The following is an 18,065-nucleotide window of genomic DNA, read 5'->3' on the forward strand; positions in this document are numbered from 1 at the left end:
ATAATCAAAGTAAAGGGGCCAGTAGCCATGGGAAGGTTGTAAATGAAGACAAGACGGTACTAAGGAGGGACTAACAGGCCTATTAAGGAATCAGAAGGCAGCATTAATGAAGGACAAAGACTCAAGCCAATGAAAAATATGGGCGGAGAGTGGGTGGGTCTTCTCTTTCATACTCCACTACAGCTGTCTCAATTTTCTTTTTCAAATGCATCCCATTTCCCTTTAAGGAAAACGGGCTGCATTTCAAAATATAATACTGCTTTATTTAAAAAGCAGTCCCAGACATGGTGATCTGCTGACCCCAGCAGGCCACCATCACTGTGAGTGCTGGCCAATCCCAATGGGTTGCAAATTGAGACCTTCTTCATGAATATTAATGAGGCAGTTACCTTGTGACCCAGTGGGAATAGCAAACAGTGTAAAACACACTGTTGAACATTACTGTTTGCCATTTCCTAATAGCAAATTGAAAACATTTGCTATTAGGATATCGTAAACGGAAGTCTATGCACATCTGGCTGTACAAGGCTTTTTTTAACTTGCAAACAGCCGGATTCATAGATTCGGGATGTTTGTGACCTGAAAAAAGCATTTATAAATGTACAAACCCCTATTTCCGATTTGGTAAGCTATTACCAAATTGCAAATTAGGTTTGCGAGTCGCGATTAGGAAGGGACATGCCAAGGGTGTCCCTTCCTAATAACGAGTTGCAGGGTCATGTATGAATGTTTTGTGTCCAGAATGCGGTCGCAAAAAATGTATACTTTACTGACTCCATAAAGAAGGTGGAAACCAATTCGCAAATGGTAAGGGGGCCTCAAGGGACCCTTCCCCTTTGTGAATGTGAGCGCCACATTTTTTTAGAGAGCAGGCTGTAGGCCCACGGACCACTGCCTATGTTTGAAAAATGAAAAGGGAACTTTTCATTTTTCTTTTGTAATTCCATCCCATTTTCCTTTAAGGAAAACAGGCTGCATTTCAAAATAAAAAACTCCTGTATTTAACCCCTTCACTGTGGCGGCTATTCCGCCGCAGTGCTAAGGGGGTGGGGTGGCCGCGCGGCGGGCGCATGCTGGTGACGGAACCGCTCCGTCACCAGCCGCGGTTGCGCTGTGCTCATGACGGAGCAGTTCCGTCACGGCCCCGCCCGCTCAATAGAACGTTCAGTGCAGGTGCGGAATCCGCACCGCGCAGGCGTTCCGAGCAGGCCATGACGGAACCGCTCAGTCATCAGCGCAGCGCGACCGCGGCTAATGACGGAGTGGTTCCGTCAGCAGCAGGGGAGGGGTTAAAAAGCAGTCACCAACATGGTGACCTGCTGACCCCAGCAGGCCACGATCCCTGTGAGTGCTAGCCATTCCCATTGGTTCGCAAGTTGCGACCGGCCTCATAAATATTAATGAGGCAGGTCCCTTGCGACCCATTGGGTATAACTAAATTTGCCCAGACACCTTAGAACATTTGATTTTGTGAGTCTCTAAAAGCGAGTAGCAAAAAATTGCAATAAGAGACTCGCAAAACCAAATGGTCGTACATCCGCCCCAAAATTCTAATGGTGTGCCTCTTTTTATTTTGCTTTAACTCAAGGTGAGAGTGATTATTTAGTTTACCCGAAGATGGCCTGAACTCAGTGCGTTATTCAGTGATTAGTCAGAATGTGGAGAAATGACATGCTTCCTGGGGGCGAGTTTCAGCTTTTCTGGATATGTTGTGAAATGTAGCTGGTCCTTGTTCTAGTTTTCTGGCACATCCTTGTGTGCTTTGCAGCTGCTCTTAGCAACCCTTGTCATGATTTCCCCATGCATCACTGGTACATTGCTGCACACCTCTGCATTGGTATTTACCATTGATTTCTGCTGGCTGTCTGGTAATGAATCACACTCATGTATTGGCATTCTTCCCCACAGGCCGTCTTTGACTGTGTGGTGACCTCTCTGAAGAACGTTTTCAATATTCTCATCGTCTACAAGCTGTTCATGTTCATCTTTGCCGTTATCGCAGTGCAGCTTTTCAAGGGCAAGTTCTTCTACTGCACGGACAGCTCCAAAGACACAGAAAAGGAATGCATGTAGGTACTTGAAGGAGGAGTAGGGGTTAGAGTAAAACTGGTAATGGGCGATGATTCTCAGCCTCAATTTAAGTGCCGACATTATCAAATTTCAAGTGCAGCATGAGATGTGCATCACCAAGTCCATTGTGGTACTCACAGCTCTAGGTGCCGGGGCCTTCTTTAGCGCTGGTGGCGCCTGGTGCAACTATGCTTGTTGGCGGCCCCCTATCATTGGTAGCGGTGGAGAACAACTCCACCGCGGGTTCCCTAACCACCACTTTTTAACACTGCCTTTCAAGTCTCCATTATCTTTCAGATGCCTTTAATTAGGTGTATAGCTCCACTCATAGCAGAATAGAGTGTCAGAGCACTTTGCATTACACACACATTACACAGAGACAATCAATCATATGTGTGTAGAACGGTATATAGGAAGTGTTACATACGCCAAATGACTACAAAGTGTAGGAGTGACGTGTCCTCCATACTGGTTGGCAGTATAGTTTAAGAGTGCTGGGTCTGGAGAAGCACAAACTCAGAATTGAAAACCGAACACCATAGTTGGGGGTTCTCTTTAATATTAAGAATCATTTCTACTCAAATTAACCCTTTTTGCAACATTAATCTGCACTATAATCTATACCTTGGAGTTTGCATGCAGTTGTTTGATGCAGTTAATAATTCATTGTTCTATATTAGGATTTTAATTTCGAAACTGAAAGTCACAGAAGAAGGTGTCCTACAAAAGCAGTAACCCACTGACTTATTTACATTATGTGCACTTTGTGATCTGAATAGTACACGTTCTTTGCAGCAGGCACATTAACCCAGTGTAGTACCTTATGATGAGTCAAAACTTCCACAAGACAAAACTCTGATCTCTCTCCAGGGAGAATATTAATTACAGAGTTATCTTCACATTTTTATGGTTGCCTGAAAATGTTTTGAGTCCAGGAGCACGGCAGCAGGTACGTTCAAAACCAAAATAAACTTGCAAACATGGTGCCCCCTTAAGGCAGCAGTCGGCCCACCCTAGACCAGGCCCTGCTAGGTGCTGTGTGGGATGTGTTGTCAACCTGAAAGTTAAGTATAGAGATTGCACAATTCGTTCTTAGGGGCATATTATCAATGGCATTATCGCCACTTTAGTGCGACTTTTTTCCTGTAAAGCGGCGATAATTATATCGCCCTATTAGCAAGCTGTCGCTAACAGCAGTTAGCGACAGCTTTTAGGCGATAGCGACCGGTTTAGGGCCAGCTTTGCATGTCAGCAATATTTATCGCTAATGACAGGCAAAGTGGGCGCACCCAACCTGTTAGCGACTGAAAGCAGTCGCTAACATCGCTATCGCCTATTATCAACGCAGGCGAAGCAATAAAAAAAATTGCGCTAAGCGCGAATATTGCCAAAACCTAACGCCTGCTCAGACCACTTCTTAACCTGTATATCCAATGGGGGGTGGATATTCAGGTTAAGACCCTATTGGCATTGATGCATGAATATCGCTGGATTTCCAGCGATATTCACGCATTGAGCCGCTATCGCCGGATATTTTATTGTATTTGAGATAAACGTTGCTAATAGCAAGTTATCTCTGCGATAAAATCCGGCGATGCTCGGCGATAAAAAAATAATCACTAAGCTCATTTAGCAATAACTATCGCTATTTGCTGCTAATATGCCACTTAGTTTGGTCACCCAACTCATTTCCCAGTAGCTTGCTGATTGTGTCATGCCTACCCAGGGTCCAGTGAAGAATTCACATCTCTACCTATGGGAAACTCAAAAACCCAAGATAAGATTCACAACCTCTTCCCCAGTTTAGGACGTCCACACTTTTTTCCATGTGGAACCAGGCCCTGGCCTCATTGTAGAACTTAGAGCTGTTTTCAGTATAGACCTAAGAGTTTCTTTTGATTTGAACGTAAGGTTAAAGTTTGTTCTTGAGTGGCCAATGTTCGTCAAGCTACAGGCAAACATACTCCACAACTGTAAAAGTACAATGGTGGATGCCAGGCTTTCAGTACGGATTTTTGTATATTTACTTTTCTAGCCCTTTACCTTTGCATCTGATCCATCATCAAGATTGGATGTGTGGTTTGTCAGGTCTCATATATTTTAAGAGTTTTCCTTGTTTTGTGCCTTGACAGAGGAAGCTATGTGGATCATGAAAAGAGCAGATTGGAGGTGAAGCGCCGAGAGTGGAAGCGCCATGACTTCCATTATGACAACATCATCTGGGCACTTTTAACACTCTTCACTGTCTCGACAGGCGAGGGGTGGCCACAGTAAGTTTCTCTGTGATTGGTGACTCAATCAAACATAAGTCAAGTGTGAGACTGGAATTGTCAGCTAACTGAAAGGTGCATTATAGGCTTAACATTTATTGGATAATGAGGCTACATCTTAATGAATAAAGATTTAATTGGAGGATCAAAATTGGAGACATACTTAAGCAAAGCTTTTATCTCAGTGCTAGAGCTTGAATACTGGTAATTATAGCTTACAATTAGATAAGCAGCTGAACTACAATCCTCATGGTGAATTCCCTATAAGTGTGTGTAATTTATAAATCAGGAGACAGAGGTATTGGTGGGTCAGGGGAAAAGACTAACACAACATATAATTGTGTATAAAACTGATGCAGCCACCAGAAATGTTTTGTGTGTGGGTTAGTGGAGGGATCATTGGTAGTAAAGCTTGGGTCAGACATTTCAATTAACAGATATCTGTAACAAAGCATGAGTCTTTGGATAATAAGAATAAACATCCATACCAACTCTTGCAGATGTGTGACTTAGAGAATGAGTCTTACATAACAAACTTGATTCATTGCCTCTGCGGAAGAAACAGCCATAATGAAATTTGATTTTAATTGCTTACGGGGGAGAGACACCTACAAAATACTATGGGTTAGAAGTTCAGGGAAGATGATGTGGCAAATGACAGCAACACAGAAATTGAGTCAGTGGGTCAGGAAAGAGATGTCCATAACACATTTTGGAAGGGGTCCATATGTATCCCTAATAAATGTTAAGTCCATGTTTCACAGGGACAGCTTGAGTCAATCAGTACAGAGACAAGTTGTGCAGAAAAAGCTATTGGAGTAGGTGTTTGAGACAGGGTTCCCTAAACAAATGTGGATACGTTGAAGAGGTGTTTATAACAAAGCTTGGGTCAGTTAATGTGTTAATAGATATACATAATAAAACCTGGGGAGTTGCTCAGGCAAAAGATGACTTGAAAAAGCTTGGTTCAGTGAATCCAGAACGAGATATTCATACTTTAATCTCCACTCTAGAATATTATGGACATCAATTCGAGAACCAAAATATCATGCTGGTTTACTTTACTTAACTCCACATTTATGTACCTGGACAATATATATCTTCAAGATACCTGTATGTGGAGTAAAGAGTAGTAAATCTATACTTACCTCTATACACTTTCATTCTTGAAATGTTGGTTCTTCCTATTTTGGGCATGATATTTTGGTAGCAGGATGTTTCTGTTGTCAATATTTCGATGTATAATCATTTATAGCAAATCTTTGATAAGTTACTCAGACAACGAGGGTGAAAGATCCATTTGGATCATAGGCGTAAACGAAAATACACCCAAAACAAAGGTTCCATGCCAACTGTTGCTAGGGAAAGCAACAGCCTAAAAAATTCTGAGAAAGAGGTTGCGAGAATTTCTAGAGCAAGTTGGAGTCATCATTGATTTGGTGTCCTTTTCTAGGGTACTGCAGCATTCAGTGGACGTGACTGAGGAGGACCGGGGGCCCAGCCGCAGCAATCGAATGGAGATGTCTATTTTCTACGTGGTCTATTTTGTGGTTTTTCCATTTTTCTTTGTCAACATCTTTGTGGCTCTCATCATCATCACTTTTCAGGAGCAAGGGGACAAGATGATGGAGGAATGCAGTCTGGAGAAGAATGAGGTGAGTTTAAGAATTAGGCAAAATGGAGAGAATCCTATGAACCATGGGGATAAACACCTAAGAAGTATGCCACTTGCACCCATGATGGCAGTTCACCACCTGTATCTCCCTAACAAAGATTATACCCGATTTGTCCACTACAATGAAAATAAAGTTCCACTGCCAATAATGCTTATAGGTACATCTAGTAAAGGTATACTAACCTATATGGTGCAGGGGTTGGGGCTTCCTGATATGAACCCTGGAGTAAGACCATAAACCTATAAAGTTGATAATATACTATTTTGACCTGCATAGAAATTTCGATTGTGATAGCAGAGAAGGACTTTCATGGCAGTCTATGTGGACAGGAATCAGGGTTTGAAGGTTATATTTTTTTATTGTATTTTTTGGATATTCTGAGAGGTCAACAGTTCACACACGAACAATTAGCAGCATTTCTTACCCCATTAATGCATAGTTGTTAATGACAGTTCTGCATTGCATGTAATAACTGCCCTGTGGTTATTGAAATTTGTATTTTACAATGAAACAACTATTTTTGAAATTAGAAAAACTCATGAGAAAGGAAATATCACGAGGATGGGAGATAATTACGCTGGAAATACTCACAAGAGCCGTTACGATAGTCATGGTTTCAACTGCATAATTTCACGGTATTTCCGTGAATTCTCTTTAAGCGTTATAATTTCCTACTAAAGGATCAACGCGTCAGTGAGTATTCATTAAGAAGAATACCCCCACATAAAAACACTACCACTTAGTAAAATTTGGGAACAAAAAACAATAAAGTTATATTAAATTAACTACAAGGCCCATAATGCATCACCCTGAAAACAAAAGGGAGAGAGTATAAAATGTGGAAAGTAAGAAAGAACAAATGTAGAACACTGCCGTGACCAAGAATGTAAGTTCGAAACGCGTAGGAGTTTTGCGCTTGGCCTGTGAATAAACCAACATCTTTACTGCCAAGAAGTGTGCCGCGTGTTTCTTTTGTTGAGAAGGAATATATATATATATATATATATATATATATATATATATATATATATATATATATATATATATATATATATATATATATATATATATATATATATATATATATATATATATATATATATATATATATATATATATATATATATAATCTATATATATATATATATATATATATATATATATAGATATATATAGATATATATAGATATATATACATATATATATATAGATATATAGATTTTTTTTTCTTCCAATCCTGGCTTGGCTTAGAAAAGAACAGGCACCGACTCCGTGGATGAAGATCAAAGGTTTTTATTCACCAATATACACGATCAGACGCGTTTCGGCGGACAAGTCCGCCTTGTTCACTACATCTATATCTATATATATACGCTTAATTACCAACTACAGCACCCAGGAGCATAAAATCAGGGGTATCATCTCTTCTGAATGGTCCATAATCCTTACGGATGTCATTCTTGGACCTATACTTCCTACGAGTCCTAACATCACATTCAGAAGGGCCCCCAGTATGCGAGACGCTCTCGATAGACCCATGCCGGAAGACCCACTTAAAAAGAGCCTGATCACCAAAACTGGGTTCTTCAGGTGTACTTCATGTCGAGCCTGCACTTTTGCCAAAAATAGTACGCATTATGTCACCGCATTCTGCTCCACACCTGTTCCCATCCGAGAATACCTTACATGCAGATCTGAATATGTGGTATACAAACTCAAATGCACGTGCAACTTGGAGTACATCGGAAGTACTAAACTTCCGGTACACCAACGGATTCTGCAGCACATCCGTGCAATTGTCAATAGCGACAACAACTATCCCGTCGCTAGACATTTTCGAGCTGTACATGATAAAAAATTGAGGGATCTCGAATATGCAGTTCTGTGCTCGGTACCTCAACCCGGACGGGGAGGTGACAGAATGAAACTTCTTCGGCAGAAAGAATCTCATTTGATTCTTGCCTTAGATACCAAGGCACCTAATGGTTTGAACCTGACCGAAGATTTGAGCAATTTTTTGTGAACTGTGTTGTGACTGGTGATGTCTTTATTTTTCCTTTATTTATCAATTTTTTCTGATGTGACGTAGATTATCACTGAGTGGTTGGCCGTCTGGTTAGCCTTCACATGTATATACTTTGTTCAGGTGTTCTTCTCTATGATATTGAATTGTGCTTATTTTTTTAGATATGACACCTTTTTGCAAAGTCTCATGCCATTTGATTATTGTTTGTTCTGTCTAGCATATTTTTCTCAGCTGTGGCTTTACATACTTTTTCTTTTTTCCCCTTTTATCTTTACTTTATTATCACTCTTTCCTGCTTTCTTTGATTAGTCGAGTTGGTTGATATTGGTTTGTTTCATTATAGTGTACATCTACTTTGCTGAGGTCCAAATCACACCATTACTTCCTTTTCTCATTTAGTACGTTTGGAATATTTTGCAGAGGGCATTTACTTAGCTGCTTATCATTAGCTAGGCTTGGCAATGTTATTTTGGCACTATGTCATCATTTTCTTTTTCATGTTCTTTTGAACAGCATTGCTTCAGGAGGATAATATCAGGCACTTGCCGTCACTGTTGATTGTAAATAATCCTTCCTTTTGTAAATAACCCCCGTGTACATATTATTACTACTTACTACTATTTCCTTGATGAATAACATGTAAATTGATGGGACCGTATATATTCAGCATTCATTTCATATGGTTTTTGTTACTTTGTTTCTACACTGTGTTACTTTGTAGTCCATCTACTGTGTTTAGTACTGTGAGAAGGCGTGTAACATTGGTTGTTTTCATTTTGTCCTTTGTTTGTGTTTATGATTTAAGCACTTCCCTGTTTCTGGCGCGCTGTGTGAACAAGCTCTCATGCAGAGTGAAACGCGTCATCCTACATTAAAACGTCTTCCCATCCTACATTAAAACGTCTTCCCTGTTCTCCATTGTTGGATGTATTTCTTATTCGAGGCTAATTTGGATTGCTGGATACAAGGTGTTTTGAGGTCCTGACCTCTGGCTCTGATACATTCTCGGAACCTGGACTGTTCTTTTCATATATATATATATATATATATATATTACCTACTGGCAGTTGCCAGTAGGTAGTTATAGTTAGGACCATTTTTCTGTAGTAAAAGCGTTTTTTGACTTGCCTTTACACTTGGCACTGTTTGCAAATCTTCACAACATTTTCCCCAAAAAAGTGCACCAGTAATTCTAGTTGTGCATGGAAAGTTTCTGAGAGATCCGCAAAGTGGGAGCTGAGACAAACGGGCGGCAAAAAAAGTGTGATTCCCGTGCTAATTCCCATAGAGTCTTAAGACATGCCTGCAGCCTGAACTGCTCAACGGAATTACACCAAATTAGGTAGAGAGCTAGCTTTTGTTCTGCAGATTGCGCATTTTGTTATTTGGTGTTTAATCCATTCAGTAGTTGTTGAGAAATTTAAGGAAATCCAAATTTGAAATTCCACAACCTCGAAGAATTCATGTATAATGGCGAGCTCCTGCAGGGTTCTGCAGACATCAGATTGGCTCCCAATACTTCAACCAGGAAGTGTTGGCAGCCAGGACTCGGCTTCAGCCAAGTCCCACAAAAACACAGAAACAAAGAAAGGGAGGCAGGATAGGAATACCCTAACCTCTTAGCGTCGGTTGTGGGGTTGTTTTGAAAAGGGCCCCTGGAGCATTTTTTATGAAAAAAGGAGGGGGCACACTGGGCCCCTCTGAGGCTCTTTGAGTCTCCAGGACCACCACCTCCCCGTGGCTTTATTTTAAATAATGGAGGAAGGGTGCTTGGCCCGCCCGCCTGTTCCTGAGCATTTGAAGACCAGAGTCTGCGGGGAGGGATCCCCAAACTGATTTCGGCCCCCCTGCCCCATTGAATTAAGGCCGGGCCCAGAGGGGCGTGGTCCCTGGGGCTAAAATCAGCCTAGGGAAGGGAGCCTTGTGGCTTCCCTCTACCATTTCATTATGGCCATGTCCTGGGGGATGGGGTCACCAGGGACCACATCAACCTGGGGTAGGGCGCCACTTGGCCCCCTCCCATTGATTTGTGGCCAGGCCCATAGGAAGGGGTCCTCAGGGCTGAAATCAGTCAGGGGATGCGGGCCATGCAACTCTCCTCCCCCATTAAGATGTGGCCAGCCCCGGGGGATTGCCCTGATTCTCATTACACAAAAAATAAACCTCAACATTAAGCACTTACACATATAAACAAATCAGGTACTCCACTCCTGTTAAAGCTCCACTTCTGTAAAGGACATATGTCCTAACTCCTGGGCTTGGCAACGGCAAAGCAAGTGTGTTTTCTCAGCAATTCCATATTTAAAAATGATCTGATATCCTTTGTGGAGATGACTGCATCGTTGATCTATTGGAGCTCAATCTGTATGTGACTGTGACGAGTGGGTTCTTGCTTGTCCTCTTCTGGTGAGAGCAGAGCCCATGGTACTCCCTTTAAATTGCTAGGAATATGCAAATGTGGAAATTTCTTGGATGCTTCCTCGTTTGGCCCCACCCACCTTAGTAGTATCCAAAGGTCTTGCGTTTTGCTAGGATGATTGACAGCTTAACAAGTAGCCCCCTCAGTGTATGAGGACAGCTCCACCAAGCAAAGAAGCACTTACTTCATATTGTTAAGAGAAAGGACTGTTGTGTGGTGGAGATTTACCTCTTTGTAGTCTTGTTGTCTTCACACACCAGGAACAATCACATTGCCAAAACACACACAAAGTCACTGGTGACATATCCTTGGGCTCCAGTACACAGCTGTAGTGTAGAATACATACTGAACATTTAACCAAGGAGGTAGCACTTGGTAATTAACCAATGCAAAGAACTCCACTTGGGTAGATATTTTGTGCAAAATTGTGGGTTCTTGTTAGATAAAAGGGAAGATGTAGTTCCTTTGTGGAAGAGTCACCCATGCAGCTACTGACACACCCACACAGAAACTTAGACGCCCACTCACACACGCACTGACAGACGCAAAGATGCACTCAGACACTTACTCAGTCACGCATTTTTTCACTCAAAGACCCATTCAACCACTCCCTTTGGCCCTCAGAAACCCATTCAGACACTCATGCACCCACTCACAGACTCACTCAGACACACCCACTCACAGGCCCACTCAGATACTTATGCACCCACTCATAGACCCATACATCCACTCACAGACCCACTCAGCAACTCACACACAGACCCACTCAGAGACAAACGCTACCAATTACAGACCCACTCATGCACTCACAGGCTGACTCATGGAGGCACTTGCAAACCCACTAAGACACTCTCACCCCTAGTGAGTAACTTAGGCAGCCCCTCCCATACCCATACAGATGCTCACACACCCCCTCACACACCCATTTAGAAACTCACCCACTCCTTCGCTTCTTTAAACACAGGCCCCCAGGTGGGCAAGGTCCCAGGGGCAAGCATAAATTACTGAAAAGGGGAGGTGGCACATGCAACTCTCCTTCCCAAGGGCCCACCACCTCTCCGAGGTTTAATTAAAAAATTATGGGACAGCAGTTTGGTTTTGCTTGGCAAGACCTTTGACAGCTCCCGCCACGCGAAAGCAAACAGTAAGTCCAGTCTCAGTAGGCAGAAGCTGGAAAACTGCTCCCTGGGAACAAACTTTTCATCTGTTTTCCTTCCCGATGCCAAGCAGGCAGGAAAACAGATTACACAATTGCTTCCACATGCAGGGAGCAGCAGTTTTTGCTTTACCCAACATGTGGGAACACTGATGGCTCCCACTGGAGGTGAATAGCCTGCAAGGACCACGGGCGCCTTTAGGCTCCCCCACTGTCCCCAACACTACATACTGGGTTCCCTGCTTGGCCTTCAGGGCACCTAGCATGAAGAGGTCAGGCACCAGGAGGATGGGGTCCCCAGGGTGAAAAATGGCCCATGAGGGGATCATGCAGCCTGCCTCCCCTTTACTTAAAAAAAAGGTACTTCTGTTTGGTGAAGACTCACCTCTTTGTAGTCTCGTTATCTCCTCTTGACAAGGATTCATGTTATCATAGATTTGTAGACGAAGACGCTCGAGGAACAATCACATTGTTGAAATTACATGATCACAAGGTCACTGGAGACATTACCTCGTGGTCCTTTACACAGATGTAGTGTAGAATATGCACAAGACATTTACCCAACGAGGTAGCACTTACTAATTAATAAATAGAAAGTTCTCCAGTTGGGTAGATTTTTGTGCAAAATTAGGTTCTGTTATGATCCTGATGCTCATTTCACAGAAATGAAGTTTCAACGTGAAGCCCTTACAATTATAAACACAGCAGATGCCCCAGTTAAAGCTCCACTTCTGTAAAGCACAAGTTATCCTAATTTCTTGGGCTTGGCAATGTCAAAGAAAGTATGTTTCTTCTCATATTCCATTCTATTGAGACGCATTCTGATCTGAAGTGACTGTGAGGAGTGGTTTCCTTCTTGTCTGGAGAGGAGAGTCCATGAATCTCTCTTTTAATTACCCTTTTGCATTTGCAAGGTCCGCCTGTTTGCCCCGCCCCGTTTTCCTTAGTAGTATACAAAGGTCTTCCCGCCATTCCCCACTTTCATGGACAGCTTACCTAAAGGCCTCTGAGTGTGTTTCCCCCCTATCTTGGTGATGTGTTCTTGATGCAGGGGAATTTTGAGGACATCTCCACCAAACAAAGAAGCCTTTACATCATATAGGGCCATATGTATCATTCCAAATTGCGATCGCAAACGCCTAAATTCGCAGAATTGCAATTGAGCTTAGTGGTATGTAATAGAAAAAACGGCCTCGCAAAATAAGAAATCGCAAAATTTGCGATTCCCTATTTTAGGATTGCATTTAAGGAATCGCAAATGGCGATTCCTTAAATGCAATGTAAGAAGCACAGAAAAAGTGCAATTTGGCCTTAGGGATTCGCAAAATACCACCAACTTCAAGTTGTTATCACATATTTGTGGATCAACACACTCAAGAAACAATTGCATTGCTTACATGAACACAAGACCACTGGAGACATTACCTTGTGATCCTTTATGCAGCTATTGTGTAGAACATGCACTAGTTATTAACCCCTTCGGTGCTCATGACGGAACGGTTCCGTCATGAGCGTCGGTTGGCCTGTGCTCATGACGGAACCGTTCTGTCATGAGTCCATAGGTTCTTTAGAACCTTCAGCACCGCAGCGGAATTCGCGCAGCACTGAAGGGGTTAAACAACTAGATAGCACTTACTTATTAACCAGTAGAAGGTATTCCAGTTGGGTAGACATTCTGTGAAGAATTGTGGACTCTTGTTGAATAAAGGGGCAGGTGAGGTTTTTTCCCATTCAGCTTCTCTCAAATATTCTCGTAGACCCCCACTGCCACTCACACACCCACTTGCACAGCCATACAGCCACTTACTCACAAACCCACTCACTCACCCACAAAACCACACCCACTTACAGACCCATAGAGCCACTCAGACACCCACTCACATACCTATTTAATAGCACACACCCTCTCTAGGACCCATACAGCCACTCACACACCCACAAAACTACTCACACAGCCCCACACGCACCCAAAAAGCTGCTCACACATCCATTTACAGATCCATACAGCTATTCACACACACTTACAGATCCATACAGCGACTCACACACCCATCCACAGACCCACACAGCCAACCACACACCCACTCAGACTCGTGTGACTGCTCAAAAAACCTGTCACACACCCATACAGCTACTCATACACCCACTCGCAGATGCATACAGCCACTCACACCCAGCCACTGACCTATATAGCCACTCACACATCCACTCAAAGCCCCATACAGCCACTCACACATCCACTCACTGACCTATACAGACACTCACACACTAACTCTCAAAGGCTACAGTTAGGAAATAACATTTTTAAAACCTTAGAAATTCATAAACAACAAAGGCTACAGGGAGGTTATAGTTAGGAAATAACATTAAAAATTGTAGCAATTCACTGAAAAAACAAAGATTACATCGACGTTATGGTTAGGAAAAGGAATTTAAAAAACCTTAAAAATTCACTAAAAATCAAAGGTTACAGGGAAGTTATAGTTAGGCTCAGATTTCACTTGTCCAAAACAATTCAAATTCAGCAGCGATAGTTACCTGAGCTAACTATAACTTAGGCGTCTATTACATCAGTAATGATATGGTAAGTAACATCACTGATGACATCACTGATGGCATCTCAAAGGCATCACTGATTAAATCATCCACAGAACCACTGACACACCCACTTAACACACTTACACACCCACTCAAACCCATACAAGCACTCACAAAACCACACAACCACTCACACACATACTCACACACACACTCACACAACCATACAACCACTCACATACCGACAGTTTTAGCCATACAACCACTGACACACCCATTCAGCCATTCACACACCCCCTACACACCCACAATACCACTCACAGACCCATACAACCACTTCCACTTATACAGCCAAACAACCACCCACACACTCATACAAAAGACACACACCAATACTACCACTCACATACCCAATCACCCACCCATACAACCACTCACACACCTACTCACACACCCACACAGCTACTCAGATACCTACTCACACACCCAAACAACTACTCACACCCACCCACACACCCATACAACCACTCACACACCTATACTACTCACACACCCATACAGCCACTCACATACCCATTTACAGATCTATACAGCCACTCAAACAACCAGTGACAGATGCATAAAGCAACTCACATACCCACTCACATAGCCATACAGCCACTCAGACACCCACTTACACACTGATACATTTAGAAAGCCACTCAGATGACATATGTTAGAAACAGTATCACTCATTAGAAGTTCAGGTTGAATAGTAATTTAACTTATGCTGTAGATTATTATATATCTTTAGGTGTCGGAAACTTTGAAGAAACACTTACACTCACTGAATGATATAATCAGAGATGTCATTTGAGATGTCATCAGTGATACCATCAGTGATATCAATGATCATGCCATGAGCGTTGTAATATGTGAGGTCATAAAGCAGTGCTTTGCTGGGGTGTAAATCGTAGTTAGCTCAGGAAACTACAACTACTGAATTTTACTGGTTTTGTATGAGTTAAATCTGAGCCTACCTATAGCATCCCTAAAACCTTTGTTTTTTTCTGTTATTATATATTTAATATTGTTGAAAGCTCTGCAAGGTCCCACATAGGAGTGAGGCAGTTCAGTGCTTAGGACTTTCATGAGGACCCCCCGACTCCCATTGTGTAGAACTGGGATTACGAGGATTACAGGCAGGTAACCTTTGCTTCCTATTGCAGTAAGTAGAAACTGCATTCCTAGCATCATTAATTTTTGTAAATTGTTTCTTGACTGGATATTGTCTCTTTTTTCTCTTGTCACCAGAGAGCATGTATCGATTTTGCCATCAGTGCCAAACCATTGACCCGCTACATGCCTCAGAACCGTCACACTTTTCAATACCGGGTTTGGCATTTTGTTGTTTCACCTTCTTTCGAGTATACGATCATGGCTATGATTGCTCTCAACACTGTGGTGCTTATGATGAAGGTGAGATGAGAGTAAAATATATTATTATTATTATTATTAATGTTAGGTTTGTTGGTAAAGCAAATGCTTCTCCCATTAATGTGTTTTTACTTTGAGTAGAAGACAAGAATTAAAGTAGGATGTGCCACTACAATAAGACGAACAGTGTAGATATAGAAAAATCTTGTCTTTTTCTAAAGCTATGATTTTGAAAGATGCTTCTATTGTAGGATGATTGGGATGGCTTTCTTATTGGTGGAGTTTGGAGCAAGTGTGTCATCATGATGAGCATCGTACATGTTAGATTATATCTGCAAAATGTTTAAGGAAATTGTGTGTTGAAGGTGCTTGCCAAAAAGACAGAGCTGTTGGTTGCCAGTGGAGGAAATAAAAAGCCAAATTGGCTGTTAGGGTTACCCAAAGTTGCTGGGTAGTCCATCAAAGTAATTGTCTATTAATCTCCTGTTACGCCTCAGAAAAAGTATTGGAATTTGATGGTTCACCTTAGGGTTATGAAGCAGAACCGATAACTCTAGATCACCATAGTAACTGGATGCACAGAGGAAAAATATGTAATACATTATATAATTTTGTTCTTCACCATTTCCAGAGGTGTCATCTGGTCATCCAGACTATGGGGTCAAATGTTGCTGATTTTCGGTTACCTATGAGAATGTAGGAAGAGTAACCTACTAGGTTTCAGTTAGATCCAACTACCATGTTGTGCAGGTTTGGATCATGATCCATAATTTACGTTTCATCTAGGCCAATCTGCATAGTTCTAGAAAACTATGTATTGCTTGAACTATTTTTCACCAGGGGTTAAATATAAATATGGAGAACCCCACCAATTAAAGTGTCAGATTTCACATGCAGTGTGCCCTGGCAATGGGACAGAATATTAAGGACAAAATATTGAATTAAAATATCAACAGGCAAGCAAGTCTAGATTTACTATAGCTAACTCCACTTGTATGCACTTATATCTTCAGAAAATGTGGACATAGAGTCAGGAATAGTAAATCTATACTTCTCTATGTGCACTTTCCTTTTAATATTTTGCTGCTTGATATTCTAGCCTCGATGTTCTTGTACCATGATATTCTAGAAGTCGATATTCAATAGTACAAAGTTTCAAACATTAGGAAGAAATGGCAATCACCTGAAAATGTAAATAAAAGTTGTTACAATCATGAATGTTAATATCTGCATCCTTGAGAGAGTTTAAAAGTAGTCCAGAACTCTGGGAATGGGAACTCTCAGAAGTTGTTACATGGTACGGTTAAGAGCTACAAAGCAGACATATGTGACACAAATATTGCCATGACCGTTTAAAGGTTCTTCATCAGAAAAATAACGTCATATTTCAAGGTCTGGTGGTCTGTTCCCTGAATCTCATAGGTTGGTATAAAATGGGTTATCCATCAGCTGAATACATTCTCCATTGGGGTGAGGGACAATACTCCTGGGCTAAGAAGAAATGGATGTTAGTTCTACTACTGATCTCCTGCATTGTGCTGATTCAATCCATTATGGGAATGTCACTGTAGAAAGGTGTCAAATCGAGTGCTAGCTTTGGATTGTTCATGGAATCAAATGCTGGTCAGACTGAGAATTATTTTCAGTAAAGTTTTTGGAGCCATGATAGCTAAAAGTCCCCCTACCATTGCACTTTCAGCAGTTTTTTCATCTCATTGTATAACCCAAAATCCTGCCAGTCTTGTAGAAAGTTCTGAGGGCACAGAGTCTTCATTTCACAGGTTGTCATAACAGAGGAGCCTCACTAGAAAGGGGAATAGAGGGGGCGTGGCTGAGGCGAGGTTCCTAGATGATGAATGTTGCCTGACCTCCCGAGCCAGGGTCTCCGATGCCACCCACTACAAGCACTTAGCCGTTGCATCAGGGGCTGGGGGCAGCCGCCACCGGAGGAGCAGGGACCCCACGGAGTCGACAGGAGACACCCTGGTGGGTGGGGAACAGATCTGCGCTGATGAGCGATGCCCCACTGTGAATTAGGGAAGGTGTGCAGTCCCTGTGAGGACGTGAGGGGAAAACAGGTTGTTCTTTGTGATGCCCAAACACACACCGAGAGGTGTTATGCTTCATCATTGGGCAGTTTACCCTCATCAGACCAGCACTGCAACGCCTGACTGGCACCCGAAACCAGGGCTCTTTGCCGGGGATCTTTTGAAGAAGAAGCTGCGTGCGGGTGTGGGCGCTGGGTAGTGCACAATGAGGTGAAAATAGTTCAAATAGGTATAGAGCAGTCCTCTTAAATCAAATTTTAATAAACTAGGTATCTCTGGCCTAATTAAAAACCGAGTGTGTGCCCCTGTGAGGAAGTTAATGTTCCTGGGGGGCAATCTATGTGTGGATGGTCAACATGTTTCATGCCGGGTCTTGACCCTAATGGGTCAATTGGCACTTCGTCAGGACCAATAAAGAAAATAGTGAAATTTGTGCACTACCGCCT

At 42.2% G+C, this 18,065-nt stretch overlaps 1 protein-coding gene across 2 annotated transcripts in view; it reads left to right on the top strand.

The window, feature by feature from the left end:
* Window positions 1-18,065, top strand: part of CACNA1E (calcium voltage-gated channel subunit alpha1 E) — a 1,936,751-nt gene that overhangs the window by 1,733,174 nt on the left and 185,512 nt on the right. For both annotated transcript variants that reach the window (XM_086955515.1, XM_086955507.1), the window contains exons 28-31: window positions 1,909-2,069; window positions 4,203-4,340; window positions 5,794-5,995; window positions 15,449-15,613. In XM_086955515.1, coding sequence (XP_086811641.1) covers window positions 1,909-2,069; window positions 4,203-4,340; window positions 5,794-5,995; window positions 15,449-15,613 — 666 coding nt within the window. The remainder of the gene's footprint in view (window positions 1-1,908; window positions 2,070-4,202; window positions 4,341-5,793; window positions 5,996-15,448; window positions 15,614-18,065) is intronic.

The sequence above is a fragment of the Lissotriton vulgaris genome, chromosome 1_1 (genome assembly GCF_964263255.1).
Source record: "Lissotriton vulgaris chromosome 1_1, aLisVul1.2, whole genome shotgun sequence".
NCBI lineage: Eukaryota > Metazoa > Chordata > Amphibia > Caudata > Salamandridae > Lissotriton > Lissotriton vulgaris.